Source organism: Chionomys nivalis, chromosome 22 (assembly GCF_950005125.1).
Source record: "Chionomys nivalis chromosome 22, mChiNiv1.1, whole genome shotgun sequence".
NCBI lineage: Eukaryota > Metazoa > Chordata > Mammalia > Rodentia > Cricetidae > Chionomys > Chionomys nivalis.
In genome coordinates, this window is record NC_080107.1 from 20,869,239 (window position 1) to 20,883,224 (window position 13,986).

General features: G+C 41.1%; 1 protein-coding gene and 1 pseudogene across 3 annotated transcripts in view; both read left to right on the forward strand.

Annotated features, from left to right (window-relative positions):
- Window positions 1–13,986, forward strand: part of LOC130864755 (lymphocyte antigen 75) — a 117,523-nt gene that overhangs the window by 69,928 nt on the left and 33,609 nt on the right. Inside the window, exons 31-35 of one of the 3 annotated variants that reach the window (XM_057755511.1) lie at window positions 1,142–1,310; window positions 4,118–4,267; window positions 7,182–7,304; window positions 8,880–9,047; window positions 11,541–13,096. In XM_057755511.1, coding sequence (XP_057611494.1) covers window positions 1,142–1,310; window positions 4,118–4,267; window positions 7,182–7,304; window positions 8,880–9,047; window positions 11,541–11,719 — 789 coding nt within the window. In that variant the 3' untranslated portion in view covers window positions 11,720–13,096. Of the gene's footprint in view, window positions 1–1,141; window positions 1,311–4,117; window positions 4,268–7,181; window positions 7,305–8,879; window positions 9,048–11,540; window positions 13,097–13,986 lie in introns of those variants that run through there. The other 2 variants (XM_057755509.1, XM_057755510.1) reach the window with 2 other exon arrangements.
- Window positions 4,566–5,224, forward strand: LOC130864772 (40S ribosomal protein S16-like; annotated as a pseudogene).

A 13,986-nucleotide genomic window follows, 5' to 3' on the forward strand; every position in this document is an offset into this window, starting at 1 on the left:
GAAATAATGTAAATACAGCACTTAATTGTGAAATTCTCAAAAAAAAAAGATTAACTAAAGAAGATTAGTGTATTGATATCACATTTTTGGTACCATCATTTGAATCCTATATCTCTACATGTGCTTCTAATAATGTCTGGCATACAAAAATAGCCATCCATTGAGAGTTGTGGGCCTCATTAAATAATATTTTGAAAAGAATGGAGAAAAAATGAAAGAAAGGAAGAAGGGAGGAAAGGTGCAATAAGATTATGGATTCAAAAAAAAATATGGATTCAAGCAAAAGCTGAAAATAGTCTCCTCGTGTCTAGTTCCTTGGGGAGAGGCTGCCTTTTCTAGCCTCTGCTGTATGATGGCCTCTGCAATGTTGCCAGACACAAACCACAAAGCTATGATGCTCAGAAAATGGCTTTGGAGACCAGGATACAGCTCAGTGATGAAGTACTTGCCCAGCATGTGTGAGCTCTCTGGGTTCACTTCCCAGCACCACTAATAATGAAAAGAATAGCATGAAAAAAATTTCAGGCCGGTTGTGGTGGCGCACGCCGGTAGGATTTGCTGAAGGAGGCAGAGGCAGGAGGATCGCGAGTTCGAGGCCAGCCTGGGCTACACATTTTTGCCGGGCGATGGTGGCGCACGCCTTTAATCCCAGCACTTGGGAGGCAGAGGCAGGCGGATCTCTGTGAGTTCAAGACCAGCCTGGTCTACAAGAGCTAGTTCCAGGATAGACTCCAAAGCCACAGAGAAACCCTGTCTCGAAAAACCAAAAAAAAAAAAAAAAAATTTCAGAGCAACACGATGGTTGGAGTCTAAATCTTGAATTATGGTAAAGAGGTAAATGGAAGCCATTTGCATGTGTTTTCCTAAATCCAGTCTTTAAGTAAGTAAATCCAGAGACAGAATATAATGACTCTGTTTCTAAATTTAAAGTGCTGCTTACATTCTGTCAGAGCAAATGCTCTAAATCACTGGATCAAAAGCAAATCTCTGGCATTATAGCTAGGCCTAAACTTACAATATAATATAATATAATAATATAAGAAAATCATTATCACTCGTGTCTTACCATGCATGCATTCTTCTTATATTCTTTCTGAAGTCACACACCTGAGCTCAGGGTCTCCATACTGTTCTTAAACAGGGAAGCGAATCAAGCTTCGAATGGGCCGATGGCAGTGCCTTTGACTACATCCCATGGAAAACCCAAGGGTCTCCTGGAAACTGTCTCATCCTAAATCCGAAAGGAATTTGGAAACATGAAAAATGCCTGTCTGTTAAGGATGGTGCTATTTGTTACAAGCCTACAAAATGTAAGACTTGATTGTGAGCAACTGTGTATTTACTATAATTTGATATGAATGTACACACATGAACATTTTTTATAGGTTTTAAATAAGGCTTACCCGCAAATTCTATAAAAAACACTTTCTGATATTTTGTGAATGGATGTATAATTGGCGTATCTGTCAGGGAATTTGTTCCCAAGGAGATTCATCATTCTTTTGCTACATTTTCCTTTAGAACCTGAAGATTCTTGCTTCACATAGAAATGGATCTCAAGAGCTGTGGTGTTCCCTTAATTTCATCATCAAAAGCCAGCTTCTCAAACATAGGGGGAAAGGAAATGTTAAGGAAAACTGTTGGGATATATGATAAAGCACACAGAGACAGAAAAAAAATCCAAGAAAAGAGATGTTACAGGGTGGGGAATGGCCGTCCAAAATGCAAACAAAGTATTATTGTATGGCCCAGCAAGTCCACATCCAGGGTTAGACTAAAAAGAACTAAAAGCAGATACTCAAACTGATATTTGTACAGCCACCTTTAAAGCAGCATGATTCATAACAGCCAAAGGCAGAGAGGACCCAGGCATCTTCCAGTACATGAGTGGCTAAGTAGAATGTATGTGTGTAAAACTGTGTATAGATATGCATATGAAAAACACACACAGGAGTACACTTAACCTTAAAAAGGAAGGAAATGCTAACATATGGCCAGATCTTGAAGACAATATGCTAGGCAAAACAAGCTGGTGATAAAAAGGAAAATTCTATATAATTTTCCTTATATGAAGCACCGCCAATCCTCAAGCTCACATAGCAGGACGTCTAAGGCTAGTCTCTTGGGATCTAGAGAGGGTAAGGTCTAGACAGGTACTGGGTACAGAGTGTCAGTTTGGCAAGACGAAAACGTTCTGCAATTGGGTAGTAGTGATTGCTGTGCCGTGAGTAGGCTTATGCCACCGAAATGCATGCTGAACCATGAGGAAGATGACGGTGTGTGTGCTGGAGGAAAAAAGTGAGCTCAGAGCCTGTCAGGGCTGCGTAGTGTGCTCTAGGGTAGCCTCAAGCTAGAGAAACAAAACCCTGTTTCAAAATAAAACAGAAAACGAACAAAGTTAAGGCGATGGTATATGTTACGTATGTTTTCCTGGTAGGATGAAAAATGGGGCCAGAGGCTGTATACGGGAGCTAACTTCGTAAACCATTTAACTAGCACAGGTCCTGTCCCAGCTCTCATAAACTGGACCTGCTGATGTGTGCCTATAATTCAACCCCTTGGGAGCTGGATGAGAAGTTCCAGCTAATCTTGAACCTACCTGAGCTACATGAGAAAACATTTCAAAATCCATTAGATAATGTTCTTTCCCTGACCAGGAACCCAGTAGGGCTGGAATGTAGATGAGGGTTTAAGTGCTCGCCTAGCACTTGAGAGACCCTGTGTTGGATTCTCAGTGTCAAACAACAAGAAAAAAAACAATAACAAACTTATTACAATGCAAGACCTTAAAAAAAAAAAAAGAAAAGAAAAAAAAAAACCAAGCGTTGGAAACACAATTTCATAAAGATCAGGAAGGGAAGGAATGTCGGCAACACAAGGCAGCCCAGCTGCAGATAGTTCTAGATGTTAAGAGGCCATATGCCCTGTGGTGCTGATGGGTGAGCATCTACTGAAGCACCACACAGCTGTGCCCACAATCACAGGGCGATACCCCTTTGGCCCATCAGCTACTTCCACAAAGTGGTAAAGGCACGAATTTGCTGGTCGCAACTCCATCCTTCCACCAGTGAGGAATTTAAGGGTCGCGTTCATTCTGTCAGCAGCAGTTCGGAAACTGATCCACTCCTCCAGCTGTTGAACTGACTGGCTGGGGAGTACGGTTGGGGGTCAGAGGTGCTCAAATAAGAAGGCTAAGACAACTGAAATTGGAAAGCTTTGGTCGTGCCTCCTGGCAGAAGACGGAAGCAGAAGGGACGAGTCAACCCAAGGTTCTTGATAAAGGAAATGGCAGAAGCCATTTTTTTTTTCCTGGAATCACAGAAGCCACAAATAAGAAAAGTTCCCCCCACCCACCTCTGTGACCTGTAGAACCCACAGGGAGAGTTTAAGGGGGTACAGAATGCACGGTGAAGCTGAAGTCAGGACTGAGCTCACCACCTGGGACAAGGCCAGAAATTTGCCTCAGATGAGCCCTGCTTAGCCTCTTTCCAGCTCTGTGCTCTTGAAAGGGAATTACTCACAAGCTCCAAGGGACCCAACCTTCCTCCATGGGCTTCTAGCATTACTCGGCACAGCTAAGACACCAACAAAACAGGGTAAGGAGAAACCAGAAGAACTTTTAAGAGCTTGAAAAGATAACATCTTTACTTTGAAAGAGATTGACAAATGGCCTTTTTTTTTTTTACCTGTGGCTGCAACTTTTAAAGTCAACCTTTATGTATCTAGACAAATGTTGGTTCCCATTTTCACAATAAAAGAAGAGCCAAGGGAACAAAATTTATTTATTGGTCAGAGTCCTAACAGGCCTACCAAACCTGTTTTCTTCCTTTCCCAGTCTGTGTCTGCTGTGCTAAGTTAGTTGAACTCCATCCTCAGGGAGAAGTGTTTACCTCATCTACCGTGGAGGTTTGGAAATGGCATTCCAAACAGGTAACCAGAAAGTATCTGTAGAATCCAGATGGTGGCTTTCGCTGGTGTATGGATTGTATGTATGGATTGAGTTCCAGGCTGCTTATCCACAAAGCACAGGTTTCATATAGGACCATTGAATGAGATTTGAGGGAAATACTGACCTTCCTCTGTACGTTATGACAGCTGTGTCTAACATTTTTCACAGCTAAAGAGCTGTCCCGACGTGCAGACTCATCAAAATGTCCAGTGGCCAAAAGGAATGGTTCCCAGTGGATCCAGTACGGGGATCACTGTTACTCGGCGGAACAGGCATTGTACAGCTTCTCCGAGGCCAAGCAATTGTGTCAGGAACTTGGTAAGTTAAAAATTCACTTGTTTTCTTTTGAATAATTTAGCTCTTCAGAATTGCTTTCTTAAGGAAATAAAGGGGGAAATTACTATATCTTAGACAGTGTTTTAAACGCATTTTTGTTTTATAGTAGCATTATCGCCATATTGTCCAGTAGTAGGGAAATAGTTAAGTATTTTATGCATATGAGCGCAATGGAATATTGCAATCGCCATTAATAATGATTGCTGTAGACAGAGGATATGGCTCATTTAGCATATCCACACTAACCCCCTGGGCCTGATCCCCAGGACCACATGTACTGATGGCGCATGCCTTTAATACCCATACCTATGAGGTCTGAGAATCAGAAATTAAATGTCATCCTCAGCGACATAGTCTAGGCCAGCCTGGGTTCCATGAGACTAGCTGGTTCCCATACACGTAGGGAAAGGTTTAAAAATAAATCAAGGCAGACCCTGAAAATCAGCCAGGGCGGCCCTGAGCTTTCCTTTTCCGGTGGCAGTGCCGTGCCGGTGAGGAGCTCATATTTGCCGCTCGGCTCCGCAGGGCCAGCTGCAGTCTGTGCAGGCCTTCAGACCCAAGCAGCCACAGCCAGGGCACACTGCAAAAGGGGAAACGGGCTCATCTAGGAGACCGGACATCCCCTGGAGACGATCGAGCCACACACGCTGCAGTAAAAGTTCTTGGACCCCGTTCTGCTTCGGGGCAAGGAGCAATTTGCTGATGTGGATATTTGGGTCCTTGTGAAGGGTCATGTGGCCCAAAGTTATGCTATCCGACAGTCCATCTCCAAAGCCCTGGTGGCTTATTACCAGAAGTATGTGGATGAGACCTCCAAGAAAGAGAGCAAAGATATCCTCATTCAGTGTGCTTGGACCCTGCTTGTGGCAGACCCGCCTACTGATAAACCTATCTCAAGGATCAGGGCTTTCCTTTATAATAAACATTCTAGGACTTTAGTGTTAAAACTAAATAAAAAGTCGGGTGGTGGTGGCGTGCACCCCCAACACTCAGGAGGCAGGTGGGTCTTTATGAGTTCGAGACCAACCTTGTCTACAGAGTTCCAGGATAGCCAGAGCTGCACAGAAAACCCTGTCTCAAAAACAAATATACATCAATATGAGAGTAAATATATTGAAAGTAAAAACAGAAAGAAGTTAAAATGCTAAGTGATCTATTAACATCAAGTAGCAGAGATAACAAATGAAACTGATTTAAATATACTTCAAGACCCTTCTAAAAGGAGGTTAAAGAGCAAAATATAATTGACTCTGTAATCTATTACTGAGATTTTAATAGTAAGCTGATACTAAAGAGGGCACTGAAATCAACTGAGCATAAGTTGTCCATCCATTCTGAATAGGATTGTCCCACATCCTCAGAACCTAAATAAGGGACAGGACTTTAGTCTGCATATTTAGTCATTTCAGAAAAAAAGCAGCAGTGACCGACTGCCTCCCATGAAGGGACCCAGGCACTGCCTCCAGTCAGAATGTAAAATGACTTCTAAGAAAGCCACCTATGGTATTTCAAAAATCATAACGATTTCATTTCATCCTCGGGGCACTGTGTACCCAGGCAGATGGCATTTAGCTCATTTATTTTGCTAACTACTGTGGAGGCCGTTGGCTGGTTAGGAAACATTTTAGTCACTGCTTAACTACATAACAGGAACGCTGTGTGGGAACCTTGGTAAGCTCCACATGTCTAAACATGAGGAGAACTATTATAAGATAGATCTATGCATTTACATGTGTGTCTTTGCCTCTTCCTCCACGGGGAAAATGAGAACATTGGCTGTACATGTAGCGTGTGGGCAGGTATGATGTTTAAACTCTTGAGGCAGACAAGCTGAGTTCATTTCCCGACTCTTGGTCGAGTAGACTCACTGACACCACGGAAGTTACAGAATGGTTTCTCTTCTCTTCTAACCAGTGAGAAGGGAAACCTGGGAGTCTGCGACGCTTGGGGGCATCATAGGAATGGCATAAAGTGTGCGCATATAGCCCAGAGCCCTGAAAACAGTCAACTCAGAAACATTCTTCTTTCAGAGGTTTCGATCACCTTTTTAAGTTCTCGAGCCAACTGACTCTGTAAGCCCAACGAAATTACTGCATCTTCTTGACTCTCAGCTTCCTGCCCTGTAAAAGGTGATAATACCTTTGGTGTTATCTCCTGGACTGCATGATGTTAAACACAGTCAATGCAGGGGCGAAGGCTTTCTTCCCTTTTAGGATGAATTTCCTAGCCTACTTATTATTTATTTCTATTCTATTTGACATAATTTTTAACACTATTTTCTCTATGTGTTTAGAAACATACTAAGCTTGAAGAATATTCACTTCTTCACCCCCATGTCATCTTTAGGAATTTATGAGCGTAGTGACCAACCACATTTCTGTGAGCGATACGGTGAAAGAAGGGTAGATGCTCCCTCAGGTCACAAGCCAGGCTTCTTTGAATTCTTTTTCAAGCATAAGCAAGTTTAAATCCAAGCTACACAAAAATACTTTTTGAGGCGAGACTTAGAAATATACAGGTAGCATATACTCGTACAGTCACAAGCTCCAGTTATTTCAGCTCAAACACAAAGGTCTCACTGATTTGGCACTTCCAGAACCAAAAAACATTGCCAGATTCATACTTTCAAAATTATGAAATTTCTTTATGCAGATTTTGGATTTAAAAATATTTCTGATTTCTTTGGAACTATTATTTGTGGGAGCACCTTTAATTTTTGACGTTAATGCCAAAAGTTTTAAGAGAGTCTCTGAATGAAGCTTGAATTTCTCAGTGGTCTTGTTCACAATAAATACTGTTTTTTTTTTTTTTTCCAAATGGGCTAGTTCAGAATACAACCCTTGCTTTACATGGTTCACGTGGAGTTAATTAGATACAATTTGTTTCCTTTCAACAGATCATTCTGCAACTCTTGTCACGGTAGCAGATGAAAGTGAGAATAAATTCGTGAGCAGGTTGATGAGGGAGAATTATAATATAACTATGAGAGTTTGGCTTGGACTATCTCAGCATTCACTCGGTAAGTGGGGTGTGTGTGTGTGTGTGTGTGTGTGTGTGTGTGTGTGTGTGCGCGCGCGCGCGCGCAGAGTTCTAAAGTTGGGCATAGTGGCCCGTGCCTGTTTTCCAACACTCCAAACAGTTTTACCATAGTTCAAAATTAAGTCTTACGAGTCTATTTTTTCCAATAAGCTCAGTTAAATCTAACAGGAGTTTGTGGGAGAACTTTTCAGTAAAGAACAGATACAGGCTTTGAAAGATGAAGCTGGAATTGATAAAAAATGAATTAAGTGTATAAATTTGGTAATCTGTTTCAAACTTTATGCAAAATTGACTATTAAATAATTAAAATAAATGTCAGCTCTAAAGTATCAAGCCATTTTCAAAAAATGAATGGATTCAATATTAGCTGTCTAAATGAATTATTAATGGTGTTTACACACTTATCATACGCTAAAAAACAATAATGGGTGGGGTGATCCCGAGCCCTTGTGGTCCCTAAATGTATTTATCGCAAGCAAGCGTTCTGTACCTTTATCTAAACACGTTTGGGTGTCTAAGAGAAATAAATGGCTTAGTGGCTAAGAGCACTTGCAGCTTTCCAGAGGACCCTAGGATTTTCTCCAGTACCCACATCTGTTGTCTCACAACTGTCTGTGACTCCAGCGCCTGGGGGAGCTGCATCCACAGACGCAGCACTCGCATGTACAGAAACACACACCTACACATAATTTAAAATAATAAAAGTGCATCATTTTAAAAATGAAGACCTTCTAGTAGTGGCCTCATCGACTACTAAGGCTTAAAGGCCTTTGCTAATTTCTAATGAATTTCATTGGATGTATCCTTGTTCATTTACATATATATATGTATATATAAGTGGGTATACATTTGTATGGTGGCTAGAGGTCACTGTCAGGTAGCTTCCTGAATTTCTCACCACCTTATTTATGTTCATAAGCACACATGTCCATATGTGCATGCACATATGTATGCATGTGTGTGTAGGTCAGAGGTCAACATCAGATATTTTTCTCAGTTGCTCCCCCACCTTGTTATTTGAGATAGAATTTTTCACTGAGCCTAGTGCTCACTGATTCAACTAGAATGACTGGCAAACAAAGCCCAGGGGTCCGGTCTGTACCTCACCACTGGGTTTATAGGCGTGTGCCGCGGTGTCTGGTTTCTTCACGTGGTGTCTAAGAGCTCAGACTAATGTTCTTGTGCTCTCATGGCAAACACTCTACTGAATGAGCCATCTCTACAGCCTGTGAGCTTTAGTTTTAAACAATAGCATCATATAAAACAACACCATGGGGCTGGAGAGATGGCTCAGCAGTTAAGAGCACCGGCTACTCTTCCAGAGGTCCTAAGTTCAATTCCTAGCAACCACTTGGTGGATTACAACCATCTATAATAAGCTCTAACACCCTTTTCTGGCGTGCAGGCATACATGTAGACCACTCATACATTTAAAATTAATTAATTAATTAATTAACACCATGCTAAGAAAACGAATTATTTCAACCTCATGCTTTTTTTTAAAGCTTTGCAATTAGTAGCCATAAATATAATTACATTTATTATCCTTCTTTAGATCAGTCTTGGAATTGGCTAGATGGATTAGATGTGACATTTGTCAAATGGGAAAATAAAAGCAACAACGATGATGGAAAATGTAGCATTTTAATAGCTTCAAATGAAACCTGGAAAAAAGTTGAATGTTCACGTGGTTATGCAAGAGTTGTCTGCAAAGTTCCTCTGAGTAAGTATGCAACCTGTCCTTAAGGGAATAGTGAGCAGAACAGGCTAAGGAATAAATCCAGGGATGTTCTTGCAGCTCAGTGGGAGAGCCCTTACTTAGTGAGCCCTTACTTAGTGCTGCCAGTGAGTAAATAAATAAATAAACAGCCCATCTATGTACTTGGTTTTTTTCCACATAATTTTAAGTATTTATAAAGCATATCTCAAATATCATTGAATCATAGAGATTTTTATATGATATATAAATATATAATACATCTAGAATTCCAAAATAAAGCTATTAACCTAAATTCTATGTAAGACTCTCCTAACTAAAAATGGAAACTGTCGTAGAATTGGGGAGGAAATTCCTTTGAGTATGTCCTCACAATCTATTTTATTCTGTATTTTCCCTGTGTAAAAGCTTAAAGGTCTGCTTTTGTGGCTAGTGTTTTAGTTTGCTGCTGGTTTCCTGTTGCTGCTTCCTTTTGGCTTGAGCAGGAGGATAGAGCCCCAGATGCTGGGAAAGGCATGGTAACAGGCAGGCGTGGCAGTGGGAGCAGGAAGTTTGGCTGATTCCATTGCCATCCACACACAGGAAGCAAAGAGAGCAAGCAGGAATGGGGCAGGGCTGTAAACCCTCAAGCCTTCCCGCTGTGGCATACTTCCTCCGGCTAGGCGTACTTCCTCCAGCTAGGCACCTCTTACTAAAGGTTACATAACTTCCCCCAAACAGGGGGACAAACTGGGACCAGGCATCCCAATTCATGAGCCTTTTGGAAATATTTCTCATTAAAACGACCATAGCTAGTTTGCGTCTTTCTCTGGTCCCATAAAACTTTAATAATAAATTTTATTTTATTTTATTGTTTTGGGATTTTTTTTTTTCCAAGATAGGTTCTTACTATGTAGCCCTGTCTATCCTGGAATCTCACTGTGGAGGCCAGGCTGCCCTCAAACTCACAGGTATCCACCTGCCTCTGCCTGCCAAGGGCTAGGATTAAAGGCGTGCACCACTGCACCTGGCCAAAAAGAATTTTAAGACCATCTAAAACTAGATCTAACTACTTAAAGTGCTCATGGTAGCTGTATAAAACTGAGACTTGAAGTTTAGTTTGTCATGAATTGATATATAAAAGAACCATAAAAATATTATTGAGCTTCATTTATGGAGAAAAGGCTCTAAACCTTATATTAACATTCTAAAACTGCTGGCATAGGCATTCCATGTGGGTGCTTTAAATATTAAAGGTAGAACTCCAATTGCAGTAAATGGTATATGTTTATACATGCATTGACTTGCACCACCCTCCTTTGCGTGTTTTGCATGCTGACATGCACCTGAACAAAGCAGACCAGCTACATGTCCTCACAGACTGTCCAATTCCATGAGGAAGATGGATTAGTGACAAACAAGTCAAGATTTTTGGTTTTTGTTTTTTAAGAAATACAAAGAGAGGGAAATAACAAATAGTTAGAAACTCTGTGTGCTGAAAACTAGGTGGGTGGCTGTTATATACTTTCTAGGAAGGTATCTCTAATGGAGGTGCTGAGGCTGAGCTCAGGAAGGTGAAACCAGCAAGTTCAGGAGACAGGCACAGCAGAGAGGAACCAGGCAGAGCGAATCCAATCGCAAAAGGAGCGCTGAAGCTCAAGGAAGAGCGGGATGCTAGGCAGACAGACCCTTCTTAGTAGGGCTGCAAGCAATGGTCCAGGGTCCCTGGCTCTTTGCAGTTTGCATTTTAGGAAGCTACTAAAGCTTTTGTGGGGAGAGGGGACAGCACTGGTATGATAAAAATGACAGTTCTGGTCTAGGCCATTTTGAGTTTGGGATATGGAAATCTATATGGGAACATCCAGTCTGCAGCTGAATACATGAGGGAGATGGATTGGCAGCTTAAGGATGACATTTGAAATCCTGAGCGAGTGGTAAGGATGTAGTTTGGTGGGGAGCTTGCCTTAGCATGTGCAAAGCCCTGACATCCAACCCATAAGGGAAGGGAGGGTAGAAAGGGCAATAATACACGCTCAGCTGTTCTCCTAAGGAGGGTGTTGAGTAAAAGGAAATAATGGCAAGTCTTTAATTTCTTTGGGAGAAAAATCTTTCATCAATGAAAAGAATTTTGATGTAAAGAAAATCATTTCTAGCTTAAAAAGAAAGGAAGGAAAAGAAAAAGAGGGAGGGAGGAAGGAAGGAAGAAAAAGAAAGGAAAAATGAAAGAGGAAGGAAGGAAGGAAGGAAAGAAAGAAGGAAGGAAGGAAAAGAAAGGAAAAATGAAAGAGGAAGGAAGGAAGGAAGGAAGGAAGGAAGGAAGGAAGGAAGGAAGGAAGGAAGGAAGGAAAAGAAAAAGAAAGCAAGCAGTTTGGTGTTTAATGGTGGGTTTGGAATTCTGTCACGGCTATGAAACAATATTTAATCTGTACAGGATTCAGTGTCTTACACACAGTTTACTGAATAGAATCAGAAACAATGGCAACTGTCTCATTTCTCTTACAATGTCACACTGGATTCCAGGTCCGGATTACAGAGGCATAGCCATCCTGTTTGCTGTGCTCAGCGCCTTAGCGCTCATTAGCGGACTCATTTGGTTCCTTGTGCAAAGAACTCATTTCCGCTGGACAGGTTTGTCCACTGTTCGCTATGAACATGGAGCCAATGAAGACGAGGTGATGCTCCCTTCGTTCCACGACTAACTTCTTCCACGAGTTTGTTCACTGGCACCAATGTTCCAGAAGAAAGATGGGCCACTCAACATTGTCCGGCAATCAGTGCTTAGGGCCACTTTTAGTTGGCGAGTTGCTCTGCTGAGGCGCCACGATTCTGTAACTCGCTAACCGCCATGCTAATTCCTCCAGTTACCAGAGCAGAGAGGACTTGGAGCCAAATGGACATTCAGATTGTTTACAGGGGGATAAATGTAACTAATGTGAATTTCCTCCGTAAGAATGCCATTGCTAAATAGATATGTGCATGTCTTAATAGCGTTTTAACAGCTTCACAGAAAACTAAAACTTTCAATATTACTAAGTTCCACATAGACCTTTTTAGTTTACATGCCCATCGCGCCAAATGCAAACTTAGTACTTCAGGCACAAACAACTACAAATAAGATCAACGATGTTTCAAAGTAGCCTTTTATGGCACTGGGGAAAAATACTTAGTAAGGTATACTTTTTGCACAGAAAATGGAACCTCTTGGAAGATGTGTCTTGTGTCTTATATTATTTCAAAGATATTTATACACAATATTAATTAGTTGTAACATTTTCTGTTTATATATAATTATTCATATTCAGTGGAGATTTTTTTTTGAGAAAACAGAGTTTAATGTGGGATGTTACTGTTAAATTGACTAGGCATGCTGTATCAGCATGTGTTTGATGACTTTCTTTTTTACAAGCACCCAACTACAGATGCGATTCAAACATTTACAGTTTATATATTTCACACAGCACATCAACTTTTGATGAATGTGTTATTTTGTTGCAAAAACATACAAGCAATCTTTGAAAGGTGGTGTTTGCTAACTTTGTATTTGTAAAATGACAGCTACTATGATGTGCAACTTGAAACTTTGTGATTAATATGGAAATATTTAAAAACCCAAATGACTAGGGGAACATTATTTTGTGGCTGTATTTTCCACTTTAAGACCTGGAATATATTCTTACAAGCCGTGTCCACTAAATAGGGTGACTGTTTTATTCAGTGTTTAATTCATATTTATACTTTAGAATATTTTTTTACAAGATCCAGATTTATTTTGTTTGAGGTGTTTATACTATCATAAAGTTGTAAATAATTTTCTAAGACTGTTTTAATATGGTCTATAAATGTCCTAAATATTTTTATTGGGGCGCCTTTTAAAGGATCATTAAGAGTCTCTTCAAAGAACTAAACCAATGCAATGTGACTACAGGCCTTGCCAAGGCTGATGCCAGGGTAAAGTTGTCTTGCCTTTTAAAAGTGTTGGAGTTGATCCTTGTGTGCAACGCATCTCTGAATTGATTGTATACCATGTCTCGGACAATGAGAATGTGTCCTGCTATTACAAGTTGAGGTACTGAAGATTTTCAAGCACTATTTAGAGAATAAATCCCTTTATCTCTAACTGATTTTACTCTCCTTGGCTCACAAGTGCTTCTCTCTCTCTCTCTCTCTCGTGTGTGTGTGTGTGTGTGTGTGTGTGTGTGTGTGTGTGTGTGGTACATACACATGAGTATTTAGGTGCATGCTTCCATGTGCACTTTTACTGAGACCAGAGGGCATCAAGGGTTTTTCCTCTATTGCTGTCTGTCTGTTTGCTTATCTTGTAAACTGGAAGTTTGCCATTTTTTCAGAAAGCTCCAAGGATCCACTGGTCTCTGCCCAGAAATGTTGGAGTCTCAGAATTCCAGCATGTACAGAGCATGTACATCTCCTTACATGGCAGCTGGGGATTCGAACTCTGGTACTGAGGCTTGCACACTAAGTACTCCTACAGAGCCTTCTCTCAAGCCCTCATTGTGTCTGTCATCATCTCTCAGCAGGGCTCCCATCTGCGTTATATTAATTTCTCATTGTTTGTGCTCCTCTTAGAGGATCCTTCGTACTTGTTCTCTCCAAGTTCAAATGCACAGTTCCAGCGATGAGCTATTGGATGACAGACTTGAAAACTCTTCTCAAAAAGTCTAGAACTGCCCCCTAGTGGTTCCTTTTCCCATTTCCCACTCCCAGATATCTCAAAAACTTAAGGCAACCCGTCCCAGCGTTTTCTGGCTAACTAATTCAGTTACTACATCAGGTCTGGTCAAATTTGTCTCTTTAAGGCAGACACCTAAAAAGGCAAGTCAGTGACCCCAATAAATAAGCATAAGAAACAAATACAGAAGCGTTACCAGCATTCACTCCCTTCCTCCCATCCCTGTCCTCAGACATCTGCAAAGTTTCCCTAGTAAAGGGCTGCTGTATTGTTTTATTT